The sequence below is a fragment of the Plectropomus leopardus genome, chromosome 19 (assembly GCF_026936395.1).
Source record: "Plectropomus leopardus strain MGB_pleo_1.0 chromosome 19, ASM2693639v1, whole genome shotgun sequence".
NCBI classification, from domain to species: Eukaryota; Metazoa; Chordata; class Actinopteri; order Perciformes; family Serranidae; genus Plectropomus; species Plectropomus leopardus.
The window spans coordinates 24,460,547-24,488,373 of record NC_142194.1 but is presented as its reverse complement, the minus strand read 5'-3'; the positions used below and the strand labels follow the sequence as shown (position 1 = coordinate 24,488,373).

General features: G+C 40.1%; 1 protein-coding gene across 3 annotated transcripts in view; it reads right to left on the bottom strand.

The window, feature by feature from the left end:
* Positions 1-27,827, bottom strand: part of cacna1g (calcium voltage-gated channel subunit alpha1 G) — a 289,865-nt gene that overhangs the window by 133,052 nt on the left and 128,986 nt on the right. For all 3 annotated transcript variants that reach the window (XM_088070554.1, XM_088070553.1, XM_088070555.1), the window contains exons 5-6: positions 18,128-18,225; positions 841-1,000 (exon numbers count right to left, since the gene is read on the bottom strand). In XM_088070554.1, the coding sequence (XP_087926680.1) occupies positions 841-1,000; positions 18,128-18,225 (258 nt within the window). The remainder of the gene's footprint in view (positions 1-840; positions 1,001-18,127; positions 18,226-27,827) is intronic.

The following is a 27,827-nucleotide window of genomic DNA, read 5'->3' as shown; positions in this document are numbered from 1 at the left end:
TTGTCGCTCTCCCATTCATCATTATGATGAGACTCTGTAATCGCTAACCACATTGACTTTATGACCCAGTTTAGTGTGCAGGGTCAAGGTTTACTCCAAAGTTTAAACCTTGGCCGTATGTAGACCTGTTTGCAATCCCATCTCTGTTGTTTCATTCGGTTCTACTATTATTCAAGATAAAACCAGTCGCTTTGTGTGTCTTTGTAATAAATAACAATTTTATCATGTGTTCTTGAAGGCCAACACCAGGATAGATTTTTTTTCAAACAAAGAATATGAGTACTTTTTGTTCAAAGATGATTTTTTTCTGATAATATCTTCCTTTCACCATTTAAATGTATTTTATGGTTTATTACAACTTTGGTCTTCTTTTTGCAGGTTTGACCATGGTTATGATAACAAACAAAGTGAAGTAATAGAAAAACTAAAAAATACAAATAGAAATAAAAGCAAAGCAAAAGAGAGCATTTCTGAAGCCTCTTTGAAAGCGTAAAAGTTTGGTACCTGGATTGAAAAAGTCCCACTGTCTCATTAAAAACATCCAGTTTTGTCCGACAAGCATCTCATCAAAATTATTATTATTGGCAAATGTCCTGACATTTTGTTAAAAAATACCCGACAACTTGATAAGAAACACCAGGTTTGTCACCACAAAATTTCTCGTTTGAAGAAAAGTGGATGAAGTATGAAGTGGCATAAAATGGAAATAATCAAGTGAAGTACAAGCACCTCAGAACTGCAGTAGTTTAGATGTGAGTAATGCGATCTTGAAAAAAAAACTCTACATACATTGGCACAAAGACACAGATACAATATGGATATAGTAAACATTGAACTCACAAGGAGAAGTTGTCTTCCACGAAGCAGCGGTTTCTGAGCAAGCCAGCCCACAACTGGACGCCTACGATGCCGAATATGAAAAACACAAAGAAGCACAGCAGCAGCACGTTGCCCAGCATGGGCAGCGTGTCCAGCAGCAGGGTCACTAGGATACGCATACCTGAGAGAAGACAAAACAGACAAGGTCAACCAGCTGGGCAGCACACACTTGTTCACCAATACACACACAGTAGATATGTATCACAGCAGGTCAGGTGTATGTTCCACCCAGAATTCAAAAATCAAACCTCTTTCACTACAAGTGGCAGTGCAACATGTTATTCAGAGCTGAGTACTGGGTATTATATTAAATGGGCCGGTTATATGAGTACCAATCCTTTTTAATTTACAACCATTCACCGCCTCATACTGGGCTTTTACAACACACTTCAAGTGCACAAGTGCACAATTTAGAGTCTTTATTCATATCTTCTAATTATACACTCGCAAGTGGATGCTGTAACATTTTTTTTTTCAGTTTAATAAAAATCAAATAATAATGATGCATGGTGAAAGTAATAGCCTACTACAGATCAAAGTCCGGTGAATTTAGCCTCCCGGTGTTTTATATTAGTTAAACAGCTTAATGAAGGACTGTCATAACGGGTCATTCATTATACCGGATGTTGTGCTGTGGGTTACTCGAAAACAATGTGGGGTCTGGCTCTTGACAAACAGAAGTGATTCACCAAATTCATTTGTCAGGAGGACATTTTGCCACTGGGAAGGTTTTTAAAATATGAACATCACAAAATCCTACCAATAAAAGAAGCAGTGCTGAAATCAAAAAGTGGATGACTGTATTCCTCTCTTGCTCTGGTGGCTTATGCTGATTCTTAGTGTATGCAGAGTTGTCAGTGCATACATTTATTTGTGGCAGCCCACCACAGTTACTATAGCTGCCGCCACACAATGATTTTATATTTTTTCGACATGCTTGCACTGGGAGTTAAGAGCATACCGTGGGTATAGACAGAGCAGCAAAATGTAAGGCAAAGTGGAAGTGAAACTTAACCATTCCGCTATTGATGTTATGGCATGAGCTAGGAAGTTAGGTTCACACCGTATTAAAATGTGTAACAAAAACTGAGACTCTCCTCCCCCAAAAATCAATAGGTTGTTTACACAAGCAGCTTATTAGGAGCCATATTTACATTTTTTTGTGAGGCAGCGACCTCTAGTGGCTGTAGTAGTTATGACGGGAGAAAAGGAGGAAGTCGGGTGGCGTGGCATGAAGAGTGACAAAGATTGCATAGGGAGGAGGTTGTGGTGGATGCATTAGTGACTTATTATAAATCATTTACAGTGCTGGGGATTAAACGCATGTTACGTGTAACTAGTAACATGTTACAGTAATTAAATTGCAAAATAAATGTAATATTAATCAATTATAGTTTCTGACAGAAAATATGTAATTAAATTACACTTCGAATCAAAATGTTAATGTAACAAAGGGTTTACATATGACAAAAAAGTTTTCAGTAAAAGTTTCATATGTTGAATCAAACATTCCTTGTTTTGCTTCACATCTTTTCTTTTCTCCGTGCAGCAGATTGTTGTAACCCTATTACATTTTGTAAATTAACTTATGTTCGTAACTTCATTTAGCTAACAAATAATCTGACTTTAATACAAACCGTGATCTTTTTGCAAACATAACCAATCAGTTTTATACCCTTAAACAGTTTCACAAAGCTAACATGTTTAAAACCTTGACTGTTAATGGTCATATATGTTGTTTTGAGAGTCACTGGCAAATAACCATTTCTGCAATTAATGTATGAGGACATATTGTGAAAAACCAACAGTGACAGTCTTTGCACTGCTGTAATAAAGTCCTTATGACCACGGCACAGAAAGCTAGAGATGCTCCAATAGTATCTAGAAGACTGTCGTTGCATTGTGTCAGTTGTGGCTGTGAGCATTTGTAACCGTATAAATATTAAACAGGCCATTGTAAAAAACAAAGTGTGCTCGGCAGCATCCGTCCTCGGATGAATAAAGTATAAAAATACATTTGGATACAACACAATAGTCCCGAGTCCAACGGAAGAACAGAGATTTGTTAGCAGTCTGTGAGAGTGTCAGCAGTACACCTACAGCTTGTTCTGAATTAACGCCACACTAAAAGACCTGCTTTTTTCCGCCTTTCATACAGTACATCCCTGATTCTGTCAGCTCTGGACAGTGTTCCCTCAAGTTTCTGACAACACGCACACTTCCTGCCGCCCACACACTCCCTCTGCTAAATCTGGCTGTGTCCCTCTGCTGTTGCAGCCCAGATTTTGCTCTTACAGTCATGCACTGATTCTCTTCATCCTTATCTATATATGAAACCATCCCTGAATGCATGTATCTATGTATTTATCTATGTATCTATCTATTTATGTACCTATATATTAATCCATCCATCCATTGCAAGTGTATAATGTGTATAATCTCTGTGTCTACGTCCTCTCTCTCTCTCTCTCTCTCTCTCTCTCTCTCTCTCTCTCTCTCTCTCTCTCTCTCGCTCTCTCTCTCTCTCTGCAGGCTACCCTCCTAGCAGACACCCTGTGAGTCAGGCGTCAATAATGAGGATCATTTTTCTGATCAGGGGTTTTCTGGGTAATTGGAGAGGTTGGGTCCGTCCCTGTCTGAGCGCCAGCAGGGCTTGTCTGCTGGGCTGACAGCCACCAAGGAACAGAGACAGAGGGAAGCTCACCAGGATGAAGGAGGGGGCGAGAGAGAGAAAGGAAGAAAAAAAGAGAAACTTTGAGTCTTTAAATGGACTCAAAAATGTGAACATGTGAATGCTGCGCTTGCACACACAAACACACACACACACACAGACACAGACACAGACACACACACACACACACACACACACACACACACACATACACATACACACAGAGCACAGCACAGGATCAATACAGTTAGCACAGTTTCAAGATTAGATCATCACTTTGACTTTTAACCTATGAACACGAAAATCTAATCTAGTTATTGATGAGTCTAAATCAATATTTGTGCCAAACTTAAAGATATTCCCTCAAGGTTTTTTTTATAACCTTCATAAGAATAAGACAGATGAGGTCACAGTGACCTTGACCTTTGACCTATGAGAACAAAAATCTAAATACTTCATCCTTGAGTCGAAGTGAACGTTTGTGCCAAATTTGAAAAAGAATCCCTCAAGGTGTTCTTGAGATATCATGTTCACAAGAATGAAACGGTAAAGATCACAGTGACCTTGACCTTTGGCCTAGGACCACCCCAAGCTATGCAATTTAACCTTGAGTCCAAGTGAATGTTTAAGCCAAATTTAAAAGAAATAAAAAAGCTTAAGGGCATTTTGAAATATCGCTTTCATAAATATGAGACAGGTGAGGTCACCGTGGCCTTTGGCCACCAAAATCAAATCATTACATTGTTGATTCCAAGTGAACCTTTGAGCCAAATTTGAAAAATTCCCTCGAGGTGTTTGTGAGATATCGTGTCACAAACATGGGAGAATCAGACAACTAGAAAAACATAATGCCTCTGGCTATGGCTATTGCCGAAGCTGAGCCACAAATACAACTCTATCCACGTTCCAAAATCTTTCAACAATACTCTTCCATCTGGGAGTGGCACACCAAACTGCATGAAGAACTTTTCATATTTGTCGATTTTTTTCTTTTCTTTTCTTTTTTTCAAATATGGGTACACACTGAGAGAGAGATTCCCTGGTGTTGACAGATGGATGGAAAACAAGGAGGATCTCGCAGATTTGCTAGGATAGAGAGAACAAATGAGGAGAAGACAGCCAGGAGATGTGGGGAGGAGATAAAGGCGGGAGAGGAGCAAAGACACCCTGCTACTGAAGGACAGGAGAATGAGTGGCATCATGGGACCACATGCATGTTTGGATTGAGCCTTTGGCTGCATCCTTCTCTCAGAGGGAAAGATGTGAATGTGAAACCCAGCTGGGGGGAAAGCGTTGGCAGTGAAAACACAGATGAATGACATCCATGACTCCTGAAAAACACTGTTTTCGAGTTATTTCAATTTAATAACAGCTGCCACATTACACCCTGCATGCCAATTACTAGCATAACAGAGTATACAATCACAGTGTGAGATGAAAGTCATAAAGAAAATATCTCATAACGGCGCCGTGAAAGAAGTTATTAAATGCTTTGCCACAGCGCTGTTCGTAAGGGAAACATCGTGTCATGATTCAGGAGATCCAGTGCACGCAGTTATGTAAAAGTTAAACTGTGAGTCATTGCCTGGGGCTGTTTGTTGCCACTTGCTCTTCGGTAGGACATCCGTTTAACATAATTGCCCTGAACTCGCAAAGAAAGAGTATTCTGATCCGCTGTGACAGACCTGACTCGCTGCCTACAACAGCAACTTTATCTCTATCTTTCTCTCCGCGGTCACACACACACACACACACACACACACACACACACACACACACACACACACACACACACACACACACACACACACACACACACACACACACCCTCGTCTGACTCCAAACACACACGCGGAACACACATTTAGCTCCTTCAAGTGATTGCCCTCAGAGTGTAATGTGCTGAGCTGTTAGGATGCTGCTTAGCTGTGCCTGAGTTAGTGGCAGCAGCTGGGATTAGTGTCCGCAGCAGGCGCGAGGCACGCTAACTGGTTTCATATGCAGCGATCCAGAGAGGAGATACATCTGCTCAATCAGTTTAATACTTAAACTGCCTCATTGTGGTTTCCACACCTCTGACAGCTGCAGCCATGGAGAGCAACACACTTTTACCACATATTTCCTTGTGTGACAACTCAGTCTTTGATGGAAAAAATATCAATGTCACAAATTATCACGGAACTGACAAAAATTTGTACTTTTCACTTAATTTGTCATAACTTTTAGGTACAATATGTAAAGGTGTCTACTTTTTAGTCAATATTACTCCAATTATCTAGAGGTATGAAGATATACATATATGGCAAAAGCAAAGGCAAATCCAATTTTGTGGAGTCAAAAAGAAAAGTTTGAATGTCCTGTTTACATACAGTTCCTTCATAATATACCTTTAAGACAATTAGGATAAAGGCTACTGCAAAAATTCATCTAATTTCATGCAAAATGGGTGAAATTATGAAGCACTTCAGTAAGAATGACTTCATGCTGCAGAACGCTCAGTAAGTAAATAAATGCATAAAGGCACCCTGTCGATTTTTCCCCGCAAACAAAGTTATGTCTACATTCAATATTCTCACCCAAAATAATGCTACTGTGTATATCCTTAAAGCCAATGAATGTAATAAATGAATAATGTTATGGTGCCCATAACAAAGCTGTATTATGTTGATGTTACCTATAAGATGTACAGAACAGGTCGGCGCTTGAATTTTAGTAATGTGAGTGATGACAGTTAGAAAGCAATGCAGAGCTATATTTGAGGACAACTCAAATGCGGCACAGAGAAACATGAATATCACATAGAGCACCTCTGTTTATCTCCCAGATAAGAGAATCAATCTTGTGAGCCTCCCCCGACCTGAAAACCGTGCTCATTCCAACTGATCGACATTTCATATTCAATAACAATCATCTCCTCCTCCGCCTGTGCGCCCTCTCCAACCTCGCTGTGGGCGGCCACTCCATTCCAACATGGCTGGCAGGCGGGTGGCTGTGTGTGATCGAGGAGCCATCTGTTAGCACGCAGATTAGGTCTGCTTCCTCTGCTCTCCTGTCCAGGTCCAGCTCGGGCCTAGCCAGCTTTGTAATCTGTGTACTGTGAACTAATGGGCTTTCTGAGTCGAGGGCCAGAGTACACCTGCGTCTCTTCTTATTTGCTCCGAGCGGACGGTAACTAGCGTCATGTCAGTGACTCCAGACGGAGATGACTAGACGTCCCTGAAATGGAAACGTGCCTTTGCATAAGCGAGCCATGTGACCCGAAGAGAAGGGTACATGCAGAAAAATGAAAACTGATGGAGAGAAAAGAAGACAGAGAAGCCTCTGAACTCTGTTTACCTGCTGGTTTTATTTGCCCGAGTGAGTTTACTTGTTTTTGTGTTCACCAATTTGTATGAAATTACCGAATCGGATCTCATTGGATCTGGATCTTAAGCACTGCTTAAGCTTATTTCCACACATGAAATTTCATTTAACAATTTCTCTCTTCTTGTGCGTGAGAATGCACATATGTTAAGAGCCAATCCCAACTTGCGTACAATACCAACAAACATTTAGTGACACAGTGATGTTCTCCAGGGTAAACAGGATTCCTAAATTACGGAAAAACAATCCCCAACTTTACTTCCAATCCTGTGAGCATACCTCACAGATTGTCTGGTGATTGAAACACATTAACACATTAAATTACGCTTTTTTCTGTAAGTCCATGCCCGAATGCATGCTGGTCGCTATAGTAACTTAAAAGAAATCTATTATGCTCATCTTCAAGTTTATACTATTCAGAAACATGTTATTATTCTTATACTGTCTGTGCTGGAACACCGATATTCTGTCCCTTTCTCTGAGACTCTGTTTTAGTGCCTGTCTCTTTAAGACCCCTTCACAAAAAAACCTGTAATGCTCTAATCAGTAAGTGTATTCGTCCACAGTCTTTTGTATCTACACTCAGCATCTCGGTGTGCTCCGTACTGTCATTGCAGCCGGCGGGAATGACATAATCGAAGTATAGTGGCACTTTCTATGTGAAAAAATTTCCCATAAGGCCAACATCTTCACAACCTGACATGCTCCAGCACTAATTTGATCAGAAATCAGGGAGAAATTAACAGCTTTAGCGACCGAGATTAAATCTTTTCCTAAGGTTAATATGTGGCAGCTGAATTGCAGGAAATGTGTGGCACTTGCTACCATGACCAACCCCAAATGAAAATTTCTAAACCAACAACTTCACAACCAGACATGTTCCAGCAGAAATATGATACAAAATTCAGGAGAACTTAACAACACCAGCAACCAGGATTACATGTTTAACTGCAGCCAAGGAAGAACTATAATGGAGTATAGCAGTATTTTCTACTGTGGAAAATCTCCACTAAAAGCTCCTAAACCAAAATTATCACAACCAGACATGTACCAACAAGAATATGATCTGAAATTATGTAGAAACTAACATCAGCAAACAAGATTTAAGGTTCCTCTGATGTTGGCATGTTGCACTGTATTACAGAAGGGAAAGCCAGAGTTCACTTGCACTTACTTTTAGCATGTTAATTTAAGAATAAAAGCTTCTTAACCAAAATCTTCACAACCTGATGTTCCATCACAATTATGATTTGAAATTTGGGAGAAACTAACAACATCTGCAACGAAGATTACATGTTTCCCCGATTTTAGCGTAGCTACATGTATCCGTGTACTTGCAGCCGGCAAATGACTGTAACAGAGTTCAGCAGCACTTTCTACCATCATGCAACCATCAATGTCATGCAACTCTAACAACATCAGCAACCCAGATTACATGTTTCCCTGATGTTAGCATGTAGCTACATGTAGTAGAGCCCTCGCAGCTAGGAACCGACTGTAATGGAATTCAGCAGCACTTTTTATCAAGGCAATTTAAGAATGAAAGCTTCTAGACCTAAATCTTAACAATCAGACATGTTCAGAAGGAATATGATCTGAAAGCTGGGAGGAATGAACATAAGAAACCAAGATTACAGGTTTTACCTATATTAGCATATAGCCATATGTAGCAGTGTACTTGCAAACTGCTATAACGGAGTTCAGCAGCACTTCTGCCATCATGCAACCATCAGCATTATACAACCATGACAACATTAGCAAACACTTGCAGTAGTGGACCTGGAGCACAAGACAATGTAAAGAAATCAGCTTTGCGCCTACGTAAAGATAACTTTTGGAAACAGAGTATTCAGAGCAGTCTAAAGCTGAGTTTTTTCTGTCTCATGTACTAAAACTTCAGATTCAACAATGAAGCATAACGGGTCCTCTTTAACCCTATTGTCTGTATGGTTTCCTTTCTACCTTTTCTCATTGCTACTTTTGTCCACAACTTGAATCCTAAAACGCTGATGCTGTTGATCATATATGACATCCTGGAGTCCGTTGCCGATGAGAATTAGTCAGTCTGTACACTAAGATGGATACAGCATACAAGAAATGTATCATTGTTCACTGCGTGAAGATGTGAGTATGCCTCTTTGTTAGCAGAGACTTATTTAGAAATTGTTCCATGCATGTTTGTCTGGAAATTTTCCCAGATTTTTGTTTCCACAACATCTCACTTGGACTAAATCATTCCCTCAAAAGAACGATCATTTATGCCTTCCACCTTTATGCATCAATTCGTTCAAAAGCAGCACTTACTACAGCTTAAACTGAAATCTCTTTGACAAATCACAGCTGTGTTTGGGAGGTGGTTGCGTACCTGAAAGGCTATCTGGGAATACTGTACCGCAGCACGACTCCAAGTGATCAAAGAACTGAATTTCAAGCTTTAAGAATCTGTAGCAACTTTAAACCTTGAGCTGAAAATGAATTTGGACTGAAAATACAAGAAAAACTGAATCTTTTCTCTTTTCAAACAACAAGAGCTGCTGGAGGTGTTCTTGTCATATTGAGATCCGACTAACAAGAGCCTTTGTTTTTAGCAGCGAACGGATTGACAGCAAAAAGCGAGCACTACGTGGTGACATTCTTTGCTTCTGGCAGACAACTTCCACCAGTGAACTGCATCTAACCTTATCAGTCTTTTATTTTCTCAGCTCCGCTTAACAAGGAGCTCCCGGATTACACCCGACCCTGACTCCTCCGGGCTCTCCTCTCGGCTTAACATCACAATACAAGAGCAAAAGTCAAGGGGTGACTTATGGGCCTTGCGAATAATAGAAGCTAGGACGTTCTTGCAAGCTCTTTAATTACAGTAATGAGGCTCAGCAAACAATGTGCAGTGGGAGGAGGAGGGCATGAGCACGCAGGGAGCTGGGAGGTCGATGATGTTGTGTTGTTGTTGCCTTTAGGGCTTATCTGGGCGGAAGTACAAGACAGTGTGTATGAACCACGCGCTGCTCGAACACCGGGTCTAACAAAGCGTGGAAAACAGGATGAAACACTCTGTGTTACTGAAGCATGAAAATACCAGCACAAACGTGCATGCATTCCAGTACTGTGTGCATGTACGAGTGTGAAGAAATTGTGTGTGTGTGTGTGTATGTGTGTGTGAGCACTGCTTGCATGTGTGCGGGTTTGATAAGGCTTGGGGAAAGGGCACAGGCTGTGGCTTGCCAATAAAGAAGCGTGCAATGGCTATTCTGGGCTCAGTCTAGTTAAGACGGAGACTTGTATCTGTGTGTGTGTGTGTGTGTGTGTGTGTGTGCGTGTGTGTGTGTGTGTGTGAGGGTTTTTTTTGTCCGGCGATAATCACCTATTGACTGCTGCCTCTGGCTTATCAATCAGCACTGCCTCGCTCACACATGGCTTACTGAAAGCATCGAGAGATTCATCAAGACTCATCGACTCTGGGAGGGGGAGTAAACTAATGTCTCATCCTGTTATGTCTGTTAGGTTTGCAGGCCTGCAGCATCGTGCCACCTTTGCCCTCCACGCTGATGCAGTGTATTCTCCATCTTAATGTAGATACCAATGAATCACTGCCTCCTTAAAGAGGGATATGATTCAGTAATTAAAAATGTGGAACTCGCAGGCTTCTAGTCGGCTCAGTTCAGTTTGGTACTTATTTTTTGGTGTTTCCATTTTGAACACTTCCGGATGGTACCTTAAGTACCTTTGAAACTCTCCTCATCTTCGTCGCCTCACTTCTTGGGGTTACCTAGCACATGTCTCAATCCCCAGTGTATAGAGCAGGCATGTCAAACTGGTCCACAGGGGGGCCGGTGTGGCTGCAGGTTTTTGTGCCAACCAACCAAGAGCACACAGTTTGACCAATCAACTGTCTGAAGACGGAGATCAGTTGATTAAATGAGTCAAGTCTGGTGTGCTGCTACTTGGTTGGAAACAAAACCTGCAGCCACACCGGCCCCCCTGTGGACCGGTTTGACATGCCTGGTATAGAGGGAAGGACAAAGACAGTCGAGCAAATTTGTTGCAATCTCCTGGTAAAATAGCGGTCAGCACTTGGTAAAATAATAGTAAAAACATAAACTCTGGTCAAAGACCTGGTTTAACATTTGGATTCAGTCTGGTTGGGTCCTAAAGATGTGGGACAGGATCTAAGCTGAGGTCTCGGTTTCAAGTTACTCACAAAAGAGCGATAACAATAAAAAAATGACTAGTCAGCTAGAGCAGCAGGGGATAAGATACTCTGACTTTTAGTCTGTGATCAAGCAAAAACAGATCCTGCACCCTGAAATAATGCAAACAGTATTCTATGTGTATTTGACCTTTTCTGCAAATGTCTCTCTGTCTGCATGCCCTCTGCAGTCCATATAATTGTAGCTGCTGTGTTTGAAAGACAGGCTTTCTGATGACACCGCGAGGGATTATCTTCTCAGACGCCACAAGAAGACACTCCTCCACAGCTACAAAAGACGTTATATAACTGTTTTGTCAGCTGTGCACTACTCCTCACGTCTTCTAAACTGACTTGTACAGTAGACTTAAAATCACTGGAGTTCCCCTCCAACCTGAGCTAACATTGGTATTCAGGAAATGTCAATAACTAGTATGGGAAAATGCATCAACCTAAGCCAGCAGGTAAATAATGAATTGCAAATTCAGACTGCAGCTGGCTGGCACGGCCACAAAACCAGGCGCTTTGGCAGGTGAGCATTCGCCATCCTGTGGTCCTTTTCTATTCCAAAAATATGTTTGGCTTGAACATAAAAACAGTGTCTGCTGGATAGTGAAATCAATGTGTCATTTTAGCCTGAGGATAGAAAAAGTTATTTTCCCTGGCTGTGTATAACAATGACACCTTTACTCCGACAGACAAAAGACAGAAAATGATATTTCAGCATTCTAAAGTCGGTATTCGAGGATTGAGTGCCTAGAGGCCTGAAACTAAAACCCATTAAAGCAGCTCTTCACTTCTATTTGCATATTGTAGCTGCAGAATCAAGGTCACAAAAGTAGCATTTATTCATAATAGATTCTAAATGATAAAGTATGCAGTTACTTAATATTTAGTGGAACCACCCCTTACTTTGAAAAAGGATATTATTTCTTTCTTTTCCTGCTCTTTCCATGAACTATACTGTATATACCGATACAAACACATAATACAACCCCACCAAAGCAACAAATCTGTATCCATGCCACAAGGAAAATATTATTTTCTTCTAGTGAGGGAGATCCTCTTCTGCTTCCTAGAAAAACAAACAGTATTCTGGACACACGATTGGCCAGTCGCTCCCTTTGAATATTGCCTTTCACGTCCCACTCAGCTGTATGGCAGAGCACATTTTGAGTCACTATATCTTAATTTAAAATGTTTTGAAGTAAATTGAACCTGTGCCATCTCTACCATTCAGTTTAGGTTTGTTATGCTAAAAAAAAAAAAAAATGTCTTTAAACTGTCTGCCATTTCAGTTCGCCTCCTACAAAAGGTTTGTAAGAAAAACGTCAATCCTGGTATTAGGGCTCTTGTGGGATTTTCAAAGGTAGGAATATCTATTTAACATGTTATAGTTTCAGAGGTCTTATAGAACAGATTTATATAAAAAAAAATCAGAATCTAATAAGGGTCAAATATCAAAGAAAAAAGAAAAAAAAAAGAAAGAAAGGTGCTCTACCAAATAGATGATATGGCCCTCTTTGGTAGTAAAGCTAAGCTAATGTTGCTAAAATTAACTATTTGTTAAGAAATAAATTAACTTTGGATCAATCTTTGTTGTTAAAACGTACATTTAATGTCATCTATTATATATACGGTGAAAAAAAATCAAATGGTTGGATTGGCCATCTATAATAATAGTAGTGATGCTAAGATAATATAATTACCTTTTGTATTAAATTTTGAAAAGGATGAATTTTCCTTGTTGTTAATACCATATACCTAATGTTAGTCCATTATATGTGGTAAAAGAAATTACATGAGTATAATTTTTTTGTACTATTTCTGAGACATTTTCAAAGTATAGTAATGGTAAAAACACATGAAGATTACACTAGCAATGGAGATACTTTTAATTTCATGATGTAGGTACACTAACATATAACAAGTGTTATAACAGTATATCATTTGTAATTTGGATTTTTTCTTTCTCTTTTACCAATACCATGAGAAGCCATCTCAACTGTTTGGTAGAGAACTACATTTAAGAAATTATGGGGGATGTTAAAAAATAAATGTTGATTCCTGTTATCACAGTCCCACAGACAAAAAAAAAGCAAAAACCCATTTTTTCTACTGCATTTTTCTTGATGAGGACTTTAAAGGGTTAAGACACATCTAGAGGCAAGCCACAAGTTGTTATGTTTGCCTTGATGCAGCCAATGACAGACCTGGTACAAGTCGGCGCAGACCAACGCTGGACGTAAGGGTAATAGCCAATCAGGTGGCAGATGGTGGGTGGTGATGTGGCGGTGGCACAGCCTGAGATTTTTGGGTTTTGTTGGCAGCCGGTGGATAAAGCCTGCGAAATGTATCTGTCACTTCCACTGGCAGGAGCGCCGTGTTAGCGCATCAATCAATGCCAGAGTCGAGGACATGGACACTGGGAACAATGTGTTCATTAATGCAAGTCTGAGGGTGTGTGTGTGTGTTTTAAGATGAGCTCCAGCACTCTGTTCCAATACATAAAGTAAGAGACAGAAAGAGGGCACGAAAAGGGCGATGTGCAGTCGTAGTCGGCGAGGAAGAGGGATGTGAGTACTGACAGTTTATACTTCTACTGATCCAGGTTCAGATGGCTTACATTCTGGGCGGCTATCAACAAGAAAGTCAACTAAGAGGCTGCATATGTAAAGTTTACACCAGCTTGGTTTGACAGACTGAGTGAACCCCGTTGACCTGTAAATGCACACTGATATGAGCTATTTAAACCACAGCGTGCATCAACCAGCAGCTCTGACTGGCCTGCATCTTCAACTTTATATCAGCCTTGGCTCTGTTTCAACCTGGCAATAAAAAGCACCTCATATCTGGACCGTGTCAGGTTATGATTTACTGGACTCCTTTCACTTTATATTGAAATACAGCTACATCTCCACAATACACAATACATTTTACCTGTCCTCGCTAAAACAAAAATAAATACACTCGTTGCTTCCTCTTTCAGGATTTATGGGTTTTAAAACTGACAGCTCTATTCACAACAGTAACCTGAGATCAGTTCTTGACGGTTAATCTATCAATACTGACAACAGCTTGTTTATTTATGTGCTTTCCAGTAGCCTTTGATATGAAATCTATTTTCATTTACATGGTGGCTATCTTAGATAGATTGGATGCTCATTGCATCGCTGTTTATGTGCTAAGTGGCTCTCTGTCAACCACAGCAGCTTGACACATGAGCTTTGAATACTAGCTTAGGAAGATTAGCATGTATACTAAGTGATAAAACCTATTCACACTGAATTGGATTAACAAAGAACCAATTTTTTTAGCCATGCTAGCAGCACAGCATTAGGGATGGTTATGTTGATCAGATCAATCTTGTGGCCCAGCAGTTTGTTTTCGTGTGTAACATCCCAAAAAGCTTTAGAGTACAGTCATACATGTGCAAAATTACTAGTAGTAAGTAATCACCTCCTGTTCACTTTATTGTGAGCCAAGGGGCAAATAAAAAATGTGTGCCCTCCACAATGTGAGGATACAAGTTTGCTGAATTTGAGAGTTGAACTTGAACTTTGACCTGCAAAAGTCACAACCTCAGGTGCATTTGTGTAGCCAAATTCAAGCTGCCACTCCAATGAAAAAAAAACAAGCCTCAACCTGCGAGGCTGAGAAATTAAGCCAATGAGGAAGGGCAAAACATTGCAGTTCATCGTATGGTCACATGAGGCCGGCTCCAGAAGCGGGTCAATCCACATAGACCCCCATGTTAAAATATCCAACTTTAGAGCAGAAAAAACATGTTCACAGCCTGGTCATTTTGGTCTCTGTGACTAATTTCAACACTTTTTTTTTTTATAGCTCTTCGTTTCAATTTTATAAGGCCCAAAGTTATGGGTTAGGGTTAGGGTTAGCCCTAACCCCCCCCCCAGGTTTACAGTTTTTAAGGTCTGTCTTGGGACTATACTCACCACATACCCCCTATATACAGTACATTTAATAAGTCCTCCTGTCCATACTGAAGGTGAAGTGATCCCATTTTTTACACCATTCTCGTCCAGAGGAATGATTACAGCTAACACTGTGCATACTGACAAGTAACAATTGCTCTAAGATAGAATTGGAAAAATCTGAATCTATACTTCAAGAGCACAGAGAGTTTGCTCTGTGGGAATTACATAAGGATGCTACTTAAATCAACTTCTAAGTGTGTAATGTAGGGCAACTGTACCTCACAAGTATGACTCAATGCTGCTGCACCGCTACTACTGCGAATCTGTGGATCTTGTCACATACTTTGTTGCTGCATCTATGTCATCCCTATCATGTAGCTTCTTTGTAATGTCACCGAGCCAATTAAGCAGGTCAAACTCCTTGTGCCTGCAGAACTTTAAAAGGGCAAACTGTAGCTTTTACTTTTTTCTGCCTTGTTTCCTACCAACTCAGGACCTGCTTAAAAATGGAACAGGACAAAAACACGATTCAGTTCCATGAATCCGCTCTATCGTATAGGATTAACCCTTTGAAACCTGAGAGAATTGGCTTGATTTCTCTCAAAAACATGGGAGGAAGGAGGTGAGCAGCGACAGATGGAAAGACCCCCAAATTAGCAAGAAAATAGTAAAAAGTATTTTAAGAAATATAAGAAAAGTATCTGATAATTAGTAAAAATAAATAAATACATTTTTTTAAAGTTTTAAACATGTAAGTCAGAAAGGACCTGGAAGAAGTGCCTAAAAATTCAAATTATTTTGTAACAGAATTTTAAATATTATATTATATTATATATTTTAAAATATAGTTTTTACCTAGCTTTTTTTCCCCTTGAAAATTTATTTCGCTTAAAAACAATAATTTTCTGAATCTACTAATTTCTTGAAATTTGTCAAAAATATATTACCAAGTTGCTCATTGTCCATGCTTTTGAAAGAAATCAAGCCAATTTGCTCAGGTTTCAAAGGTTTAAATACTTGTGAAGGGTGTCTGGGTGCACCACAAGGAAACTGATGTTGCCCCAGGTTTCTAAGGGTTAACTAACAGCATCCAAAAACTACAGCACCAAATTCAGCTAAGTGCGCATCAGAATACTCCACAATAAACATCCCCACCCAGCCATGATGAATGCTGCGAGCTTCTCTGCAGGACTTGATTAGGCTGGTAAAGAGATGAAGAGTGGGGGTGGGGGTGGGGGGGGGGTGGGGCAGAGACAGATAGATATCAGCCACACCAAACGCTTGGGGACCCCCCTCCACCACCACCAGCACCACCAATGACATTTTCCCTGCAGGGCCAGAACCAGACCGAATCATCCGCACATTAATGCCGCTATTAGCCTCTGTGATTAGGATGAGGAATGGTTGGATGCCTAATGAGCGAGGCTGCGTGTATCACTGTGCGGCCTAATGAGCAGCGCTGGACCCCTACCATGGCTTTGATTGACAAGAGGGTGAGATTACAGAAGAGGTTCTGGGAGTGTCATCCGCGGATTCATAGGAGGTTGATGCCCCATCGATGCACCTACACGGGGTAAACACCTGCATGCGCACACACATAAACACACACACACATTCTGGGATCATTGCTCACTTTGTCTGCACAATTGCGTGAGCTAATGACATAATTAGGGTCTGTATTTAAATGAAAGCATCGCAGGGGGCGGAATAAGGTGAGAGGGAATGCGGAGAGTGGACTACTGGGTGGGTATAAAAATGCTTATGATTTATTTAAACATTAATGCGTGCACTGGAAATTCAATTTGTGCTGATTAAACTCTAATGGAGACCGATGGAAGAAAAGGGGAGTGAAATATGGAACCATTTTTGCAGGGTTAGGATAATATGTGAGCGTGCAAGAGAAAGGGAGGAGGGAGAATGACGGATGGAGTGAGCGACTCTGGGATTTTCGCGTCGCAATGAACAAGTGTGATAGCCCGTGTGCGCGGGTGTAGCTATGAGCTACAGTTCTTTAATATAATTCGGTGACTTGGAAAATTGCATATGAATCTCTCTGAGACCAAGCTGACCGGCCGGGGGACGCCAAAACACAGAGACACAGAGAAAGCGGCATACTAAGTGTGGAGCAGCTTGTCCCTGACCTAAATTCCACTGCTGCGTAGGAATACAATCCACCTGCCTGTTACAGCGACAGAGGAGCGGAGGTCCAGTATATCAAAAAAAGGTATTTTTACACAGCTAATATCTAAAGTACAGAGTAATCGAGATATAACTTGTTGGTCATTGTGATAAGTTATTAAATGTCAGTTAAAGTCGGCTCTTTGGTGCCAAGTTTTAAAGTTACGTGTCAGATAGTAATAATGTGACATTTGACTTCAAATTATCGCAGAAGTTCACATGAAGGAAAAAGAGACACGTCACTTTTTACTGCCAGCTGTCATTGTGTTGGTTGATCTGTTTGACTTTCTTAAACTGGGAACAAAGTGTACAGACACCGAGCATCTGACAACAACACTTTTTTTTCCCTCAAAGGGTCAGTTTGCGATTTTTGGAGAAGATTGTCAAATGTTAAGTCTCATTCCCAGGCTGTAAAATACCAATGCTTCGGGTTGGTAGTTGTAATGACCCATCAACCCAAATTGCTTGTATTTGTTCAGCCCTCTTGCCCAAGAATTGGACTAGTTTCAAAAATTGCTGTTTCCCTTTGTCACTTAGTCACAAAAACATACGACGAAAAAATGTACTCTTTAAGTAGCTGACATTATTCAGGATATATAAAGACATTTCAACATGTAATTTTGTTTTGCGGTGTAAAAGATTGTTTATCGAAACCTCACACACTATCAGATTATCATAATTATCGCCCCAAACTTGCACTGATGTAACTGACAATTGCCTCAAGCAATAGCCAGTTTAAAAGTCATCCACAGAGTTCGTATCATTGGCAGCATGACTGTAGTTTTAGATCAAAGATGTGTATTTGTCTCCAGAGGAAGCCAAAAGTGCTGCGATATTAGAGGAAAGAGCATTCTGGGATCTAGAGTCTGGCTGGAGAGCTGGAGTGTGAAAGGCCAGTAGGTCTGCACTCACTTGGCACTCTGTTGATGGCTCTCAGAGGTCTCAGCACGCGAACTGTCCTCACTGCTGAAAAACTGACATTCTGTAGGTTGAGGGAGTACTCCAGCATCCTGTAACATGCAGAGAGGGAAAAAAAGGATGTGTGAGTACAGCAACAACAAACCAAATCCTTTAATTGCTACTACAGCTCATACCGCAGAGCATACTTTATCATCTGGGAATAAAAACACAGAAAATGTTAGGGCAATATTATGTCGCCAATTATATATTGCATGTATTACACGCTCTCCCACTCTCACCGGGCAAGTCGTAATTAACCTAATATCCTGAATCACATTTTTGCCTTTAGACATGACTGCCGTACATGTGTTCTGGCAAACAATGTGCTTTCATTCTAACTGCTGCTAACGGAGCAGAAAGTTGGAAAAACACCTGCAATGCGTGCATTTGTGCTCGTATATGGAGCAATGTTTGTGTGCCTAACAAACACATGCATGCATTCACCCTCGCATGGTCGACCTTCAAAAGAAGTGAGCGTCATATGTGGATCCCCTATGAGACTTCCAGAGTGGGTGAATCACATGTCATTGAGAGGAGAATGTGGCATCCACAGTACATAAAAGAACAGCATCAGATTGGTCCGCCTCGTAACCTTGAGACGGCGCGCTCTCTTTTAACAGCCTCTCCAGAAGCTCTTTAGAGACTCTCTAAGGCTGTGATGGGAGGTTAGAAGGACAGCGCTTAAGAGACCGTGGAATGCTAAAAAAAAAACTTTTTCTTGATTCTTGATCAGTGTTTATTATCATCTCATCTCACTCTCTCCTTTTCTGTGTGTGTGTGTGTGTGTGTGTGTGTGTGTGTGTGTGTGGAGCAGATGCAGAGCACATGTGCAGCTTGAAGGGGCGTGCAGATGAAGGAATTCCCTCCTTGCGCAGACTCCAAGTCTGTCTGTCTGACAAACTTGCAACACATGTCCGGCGGTGTATGTGCATGAGCACGTGTGTGTGTGTGTGTGTGTGTGTGTGTGTGTGTGTGTGTGTGTGTGTGTGTGTGCGTGTGCGTGTGTGTGTGTGTGTAGGCTTGTTGGTCACCTTAAGAGCAAGAAACTCCCTTAATGAATCTGTGTGTTTATCCTAATGTGAGCGTTTTCTAGTCTGGTACACCAAAACAAGAATACACTCTCTCTCTCGCTCTCGCTCTCGCTCTCGCTCTCACACACACACACACACACACACACACACACACACACACACACACACACACACACACACACGCTCGGAGCTGACAGATGGCCAGCGGACTACGAAAAGAAGGTAAATGGGTAAACAGTTAACAGAAGCACAGGGATGCCCTCCCATCACCAGCACAGAGACGCGAGGCTAACGGTGTCTGGCGGTCTCTGGGAACAGGTACATCTCATCAGCAGCTGTGTCATATTCTGTAATAGCCACCAGAGACATTCAGGTCAAAAGGAATCAAGTGGTACTTCTATGAAACTTTTATGAAAAAAAAGCAAGAAGTGGCATATGAATAGCCCATTAAAAAAGACTATTAGTTCAAACAGGACTAAGGTTAATATCATGTAGCACAGGAAATGAAAAAAAAACATTAAAGAAACACAACGCTAAAATTACACGTCAAAGTCAATTTACAAATCATACAGAGTATCACTCAACTGTGAATAACTTTAACAACTTTGTGTTTGGAGATGGGAAAGGCCTAACGAGAAGAAGATACTTGTATTATGGGAAGTGTAGGATCCAAGGTTTTAGAAACTTGAACCATACTAACGACTACAGCTCAAACCGGACTTTAAAATCTTGCAATATTTCAAAATCGGTATCGACTCAGGTCAAGTTTGTTCGAATTTCTTGCTTGAGATTGTGTCACAAATGTCTGTTATGCCACTATAGAGACTTTAGTGGATTTTAACCGCAATTCTCTGTTAGTCATTCCCTGGCTACAAGTACACTGCAAATATATGTGCAGCTTTACGCTAATATCAGCAATCATGTCAACCTGGTTACTGATTTCGGATCCTTTTCGGGAACTTGTCTGGTTGTGTTAAGAAGCTTTTTTCAATGATTTTTTTTCACAGTAGAAAGTGCAACTATTCTCTGTTACGGTTATTCCCCAGCTGCAAGTACACTGCTACATATAGCTACATGCTAACATCAGGGAAATTAAAACTTGATGACTGATGTAGATTTCACCCTGAATTTGGATCATGTTCTAGAACATGTCTGCTTGTGTTTAGAAGCTTTGTAATTATTTTTTTAGTAGCAGAAAGTGCGGCTATTCTCCGTTACAGTCATTTCCCAGCTGCAACAACACTGCTACGTGCTAACATCAGAAAAACACTTAAACGCAGATGTTGTAAATTTCTCCCTGATTTCGGTTAGGGTTAGGGTTAGGGTCTGGTTGTGTTTAAAAGCTTTTATTGGTTATTTTTCATAGAAGAAAGTGCCACCATACTTGCTACTACTGTCATGCTCTGCAAGTACACTGCTAACAGCTGTTCGGGTAGCGGGCTTAACCCTGAGAAAGGTGCAGATTGGTTTGACTTCTTTCAAAAACTTGTCAAGAATTCAATGAGCAACAAAAGAAAAAAAAATCAAGAAATTAGTAAGATGCACAATAATATTACCTGAAAGAAAGAAAAAAGAGTAATGAAAATCCAGAACAATAACCTGGGAAAAAGAAGTATGCTACAAAATTAGAATAATTTTGTAACATAATTATAAATATATTATTATTGTAATTAGTTATATAGTTTTTCCTTGGCTTTTTCTTTTTTTGGCCTTGAAATTTTTCCCTAGATTTAAAAATAATATTTTTTCTAAATCTATTGAATTGGGGAGCATCTCACTAAGTAGCCCATTGCCTTTTTTCCAATGTTGTGAACTGCAGCACAAGAAAAGCGATGTTGTTCTAGGTTTCAACAGGCTAAATATATTCTTTTACAAACATGAGCCTGAAAAATAGCATAAAGAGGTCCTCTGTAACGGCTTCCAGCAACCACTGCTGTGGAGTGTTGAGAGGACAAATACATCGGTCACTTAGATTAGTGATTCATGCAATTAAAATAACAAACCGTTACAGACAGAAAATGACTTATATGCCAACAATGTCCACCTGAATAATTAAGTAACAGCAAAATGGCCACTGAGTCTGATTATCAGGCTATAGAGAATATACAATAATTCACCATCATTACAATGCTGAATAGTATAGTCCCTATGGGAAATTAACGGCAACACAATAAGGATTCCAATGGGAAAACTCATGTGAGTGCCATTGACATGCTATAAATCCCCAGAGCAATATAATACAAATATTAGGGTAATTTTTCGTCAGACAGAGTTGCACAAACAAACATAAAAGCGGATGATGAATGACGTCTGTTGAAAAATAGTCCATGCAAAAACACTTGCTGCCCCTGATGAGAGCCAGATGAAGTTTGGTGCTCTCAGTGAAAACTGACCCATCTCCCCTCATCTGGAATGAAGAAACAGCCGAGGAGAAATGGAGTGTATCAAACAAACGATGGAAACGACAGGAAGTCGTGCACTGTTTTTGTCAGAGTCCGTGCCAGTGTTGATGATGCTGGTGCGGGGAAGGGCAACCGGAGGAGAAATGAGAAGCAGGAGAGGGACGGGGGGGGGGGAGGCCCAGCCTTGGAAGGAGTTTGCGTGAGGAGAATTCCCAAACTAAAGCAGATCCACACAGCGGGGACGGGGTCGAGGAAGAAAAACACTTTTACATCCTGTCATACACACTCTGATATCTTGATATGGAGAGATCGGTGCAAGGACAAACTCGCAGAAGAATGTAATGACATTCATGCTGTATAAGTCAAAAAATAAAAAGCAGCCAACGATATACGCCGTGCACAAGAACCACACACTCTTCTAGTCGTGTAGCTTCTTAGCTTATCACAGTGTGAATGTGTTTGTGCCAAAGCAGCCAGACGCATGAAGGATGGTATACATACAACTTTCCAGCTCCAGCTCCTTCAAAACAAAGCCAACAGTAGCTTGGAACACAGACACAGACACTACACATGATGCCACCCAGAAGGAGCTATACTAGGAAAAGTACGCTCGGCAGCTCAAGAATGTAGAGCAGTGTCCAGTGTTTAACCTGTCCTGTCCTCACCTAACCTTTATCTGTCTGCCTTTCTGTCTGCATCTATCCGTCTGTCCATCTCTTGTCCATCTCAGTCAGTCCGCCTATCTGTCCTCCTGCAGCTACGGCTCTGTTACACTGTGAAGTAGCCAGCAGTCTTATATCTGACAGATGAAAAAGAAGAAATGGACCAAAAGGCAGAGACGGATATAAAAGTGAACTCACAAGTGTATTCTTTCATCATTTCCCTGGCTGGGTTTCCATCTTTGTTCTCTTATGCAAATCATGATGGATAGACTGAGAAAAAGATAAATGAAATTGACAAATTTTGATGGAGTCTCCTCGGTTTTCATGCTCGATTTGAGGTCGGGGAGTTTGTTTTATCAGTGAGGAAAATTATGCGATAAATAATGTTGGAAATACATCGAATGAATACCTAATGAGGTGAGCTGCGGCATCCTCACTGTGCTGCAAGTTGACAAATGGCTTTGAGTATTCTGTAATGTTTTTCAGTATTGCGATGGCACAGTGTGTGTAAAACAGACATGATGCATATCCACTGCTATACACACAGATTATTTCATGTGGAGAGCTGATAATTACATAGTTTAAATATTATTTGTGTGGTTACCAAAAGCAAGAGGACTGATGTGAATAGGAAATACAAGGCGGTTTTATTTATGTGTATCGCACAAACAAAGAAGTGCTAAGCCTTGCATAGCATTATGAAGAGAGAATACATCCTCCGACGAATTGAGAGCTCAGAAAATACACGTTTTTATTAACATGTCCTATAAAGCTGATATTTTTAAATGATCAAATAATGTGTGTAATTTGAAAATGAAACAACAGAGATTCTGCAGTATTACCCTCTTTTTCGTGGATCGTTTGGGTTTTTTTTTTTTGCCCTGCAACTCCACTCTAATTGATCATGTTTTCAGGTTCAATAGGCAGCTGTTTTAAGCACAAAAAAAGCTTTAAAAAGGCAACTCTACGCTGCGGCTTTTAACAACGGTCCTTTACAAAGTTGTAACGGAACATTTAGCAGCTAAAGAGCTAAAATAAAATTCCTTAAGGAGTTGGTGGAGACCAAAAAGTGCTACAAGGAAAGTAAATATTGACATCAAGTGAATGCTAATGTTGAATGCATAAAATAGCAATAGTTTGAACAAATAAAACATGAGCTAGCAGATACATCTAGTTCCAAAAAGCTGTAAAAAAGAACAATCAATAGCTTAAAACACTGTGTCCCTTCTACAAAAGTGAGGTCAGGGACGTATTTTCTATCCATTCATTCAGTGTATGCAGCAGTTATTTATGTTGTTATTGTCTGCATACTGTTAACATAGTTATACATGGGCACATTAGCACTTTTTTGCAAATTTTTAATATAATAATATATAATTTTAATATAACTTACTGACCATTTATTGTATGTACTTCCCTTCAATGACTCTGACCCCCCAAAAATACACTTTAATCATGACCATATGCATTTAAAGTACTATCAGGCATTTATTGTTTTAGCCCAATGCATAGAAGTCACAATTTTTTGCTAAATAACTCCAGTATTTATTTGAAAACAATTATACAGTTGTCTTACGCCTAAATGCCTGGTTCATTAACAGGAGGTCTGGGGGTCCACCAAATGATTGTTTATCCATTTAAGTTTTAATCTGTTATTATTATTATTATTATTATTATTAGTAGTAGTAGTAGTAGTAGTAGTATTTTAACAATTCTAAAAATACACATTACCATAAATCCAAAACTAGTGGAGATAATTTAGCCGTCTCATAAACCTATTTATTTAGAGTGGGCTACACTACATTAGTGACAAGCTAACTGTTACCCATGAATCCTTCTGCAATCATGTGAGCAACTAACACTAAATTACTGTGCAGCACCTTTTTTTGGCCAATTACTTGTATTATTACCACAGACATTCTTGTAAGCCACAATAGATCCTTTTGCAACTTTTTTGAATGAGAGACTCACACATTGTCCACCTCAGAAACCAGCGGTGCAAGTGCAGAGGGTGAGGCCAGAAAATACAGAGAGAATTATCTTGAGTGCAACTCAGTTTTACACAATATATGTAGGAGTCAGTGCTCCATCTCTCTTCAAGCAAAGCGGGGCATGGCCTGAAAAACTTTAAAGAACCCCGTCTCTTACTGTAATAACCAAATTTTACACAACTTCTATTAATCTCATTTTAAAATAATGCCTGCTTTCGTTTTGTCCTTGCACTTAATTATAATATGTGCCAAGCAGAGTGAGAAAATGCTTTATTTGTTGTTTAAAAACAGATTGCTTCCATACACAGCTAGCTCTCATTTGCACATAATATTTGCATACACAACACTAACACCCTGAAGGGAAATGATTTATCCGTGAAATATTGAGTCACAATCATAATTATTAAGGAATGCATTTAAGTGGTAGTTTGATTTGATTGATTCACCAGTTTAACCTTGCTGTTATTATTACATGAAATAATGGCTTTGTTTTGAGATTATTGGATTATAGGGCTTTAGCGAAGCACATTCCTTCCAAAATAATCCGTCTAATCTGTCATTTATCACTTATTATGAACTAACAAGTCGTCCGTCCTCTTCACTGATATTCCTTTAGTCATATATTGCCTGCGTTCTAGTCGCCTCCACATCAGTGACAGGCAAGCTGTCACACTCGATGTTCCTTAACAAATGGATTGCGAGTGATGGGTAGCTCTTTGAGTGAGTGTCGGAGGTGGTTTTGTGTACACAGTATATTGTTAAAGTGCAACAGTATGTGCATCACAGAAGCAACTCAACCCTTATATAAGACTTAAACAACACGAACAATCCAAGACGCTGCATGGACACCAGCTAATGATGACAGTCTGATAACATTAAAGTGAGAGCGTGCAGTATTATTGAGAAGCGGAGGGAGGAAAAACCACAGAGAACAGACAGATGGAGTGTTTTCATGCTGAATCAGATTGAAAGCCTTTCATCAGCAACACGTTCTGCCATCAACCCACTCTGCTGCTTATCTAACCCAAATGTTAACCAACTTCTTCTTCGCAGTCATGCTTGATTACCGAATATCTCTCTTTCTCTTGCAACAATCACACACAGCGAGGGAATTCTCCTTTCTCCCCCCTCCCCGAGCAGAAAAGTCAGATGTCTTAGCGACAAAACTGCACTCACATAGACAAGGCAATAAATGTGTTGCTCATGGACACTTCAGAGTTGTCCAAATGGGAAATCTAACTCCAAAATCTTGTTGTTGCACCCTTTCTGTTAAGGATGGCCATGAGGTGCCGTTAGCGTAAAAACTAATAAAACCCAAAGACATCTGTATAAGCAGCACATATTTAATAATACATAATAGTCATAAAGTTATATGCTTCATCAGTCCCTACAGGAATCTTATTATTTTGTAATTGTAGCAAACTATGTAAACAAAAATGCTTGCAAAATGTGACCGTGTCTAAGCTGCATATAAAGTAGTTCCCTTCGACTGTTCCCAGGTCAAACAAAATCAAACTTAACAAAGCAATTTCCCCGTGAACGTGCTAATGTGCCTGAGGGGCTTTCTTTTCTCCATTCAAACAATAATGTGTTATTGTTTGATAAGTGCAGAGCTTGGTATCCCGCTGATACCTCGGCCACTTCAAATCAATCCAAACACAAGAGCTCTTTATTTAAGCAAAGTGCTTTTGATAAATTAACTTTCAGTTTCAACCTTTGTGTTCGTGATAGTTTACTACAACAAGAGACAACAACTGAAACTTCTCCAGAATCCTACCAGGATATCAGGAATCAAGTATTCTCTGCAAATACTCTTGAATACTATGTGATACAACAAACCAGCTTAAAAAATAAACAATCCCATGATGATTTTCATGGGATTGTTTATTTTTGTTTATTTTCAAACAGCGGCAGCCACCTCGCCTCAGAGTCAGGCCATCCACCATCCCCTCCACCTCCCATGGATACTATTACATGCACACCAATATTCTCCTACTATTCCACATATGACAATATTCTGAATATAATGTGGTTCAAACAAACAGCATATTCAGTTTAAATATTCCAAATTAGGCATTTCCGCATTTAGGCATTTGGGATATGCTGGTATTATTTGGGTTTCAGGAGCATTATTTGGGCATTTATACAGCCAATTCTGAATATACATCTCAATTGGTGTTTTCACTGCAGTTTGCAACACACAGCCTCATGCTTGTTTACAGTCAGCTTTGTGTGTTGTCATGGAGACGTTATTCACAAACCAACTCACTGACAGTTTGCAAGGCTGCGGTAGAAATGCGTGCCCAAAAGAAAATCCCACATTTCTGGTCGGATGGAGAACCACACTTGCTTTTTAACTTCATGACAGTCTTGGATATCGACAGGTTTTTGGATATGTGCAAAAGTTGCAGCGCTGACCTTTTCAAGACGGCGAGGGAAGGAAAGAGAGAGTCCAACAAGTCCACCACTGGTAGAAAAGTCTTTTAATTCAAATAAGCATAATGACAAGCAGCTCCAGCTGTTCAAATTTTCCATATTTTGATGTGATAAATGACATGTCGCACGTTAATCAGAGTATGCACGGCTGCATGCAAACAGGAAAGTGAAATAGTCATTTTCATTAGACATGTAAACAACTTAGAAGGAATACAGTCTTTTTTAGAATAAGGGCAAAAAACCTGAATATTTTGTGCATGGAAATGCACTCAGTGATGAGGTCAGCTGATATAAATGTAATCACATCTACCTCACTCTAGAAATGGCAATATTATATGCATGAAATGTCCAAATGTAACATATATATGTGGTGTGCAGAAATGTACAATGCCATTATGTTCTTCTGGTGACTGTGCTGAATTGCAGCACATCCTTTTGGCCAGTCAGTGGAATTTTGAAAGAACTATTTTGTCCTCCTTTTCTTTCACGAAGCTGTACAGGCCAATTTTGTAAATTACAGGCTCCAACTCCAAGCCTCAGCTCCCACAGACCTCGCTACATGATGTCACTTTACAGAGATTATAATTTTGTTTTTAATCCTGTTAGTGACCACAATCTCAACGTAACAAGTGAGGACGTCATTCTCTCTGGAACTAAAACCAATAGTGTCATCCGACTTATCCAGCTGCCAAAATTCACAGGGGAAAATGTTGATACACTGATCTTTTAATTAGTACTGTGTGCTTACAGCTATTAAGATTTACAAGCAGTGGCAAGTGCTTTTGTGGACTTTTTTTGTCCTGAGTTTTGCCTTCCAGGTAAGATACAGAATAAAATGCCATGTCATCTTTTGTTGGAAGCATTTCCATGATAACTTCATTTCAATATAACCTATATTCTTGCAAACAAGATGCACGACATGACAAGGCTGAGTCCAATTCGCTTTCTGTGCACGAAGAGGGTTTCCCACCAATGACTAATGGAAGCATGATTTCACTTGGTAGCACAGTGTAAATGAGCTGAGGCTACACCATGCTCCTCTCTATTACCACATTGTAATTTTAGTTGATAATACAGGCGCAGTTTTGCATTCAAATGCATCCTTGTGAAGCTTTAAAATATTCCACTCA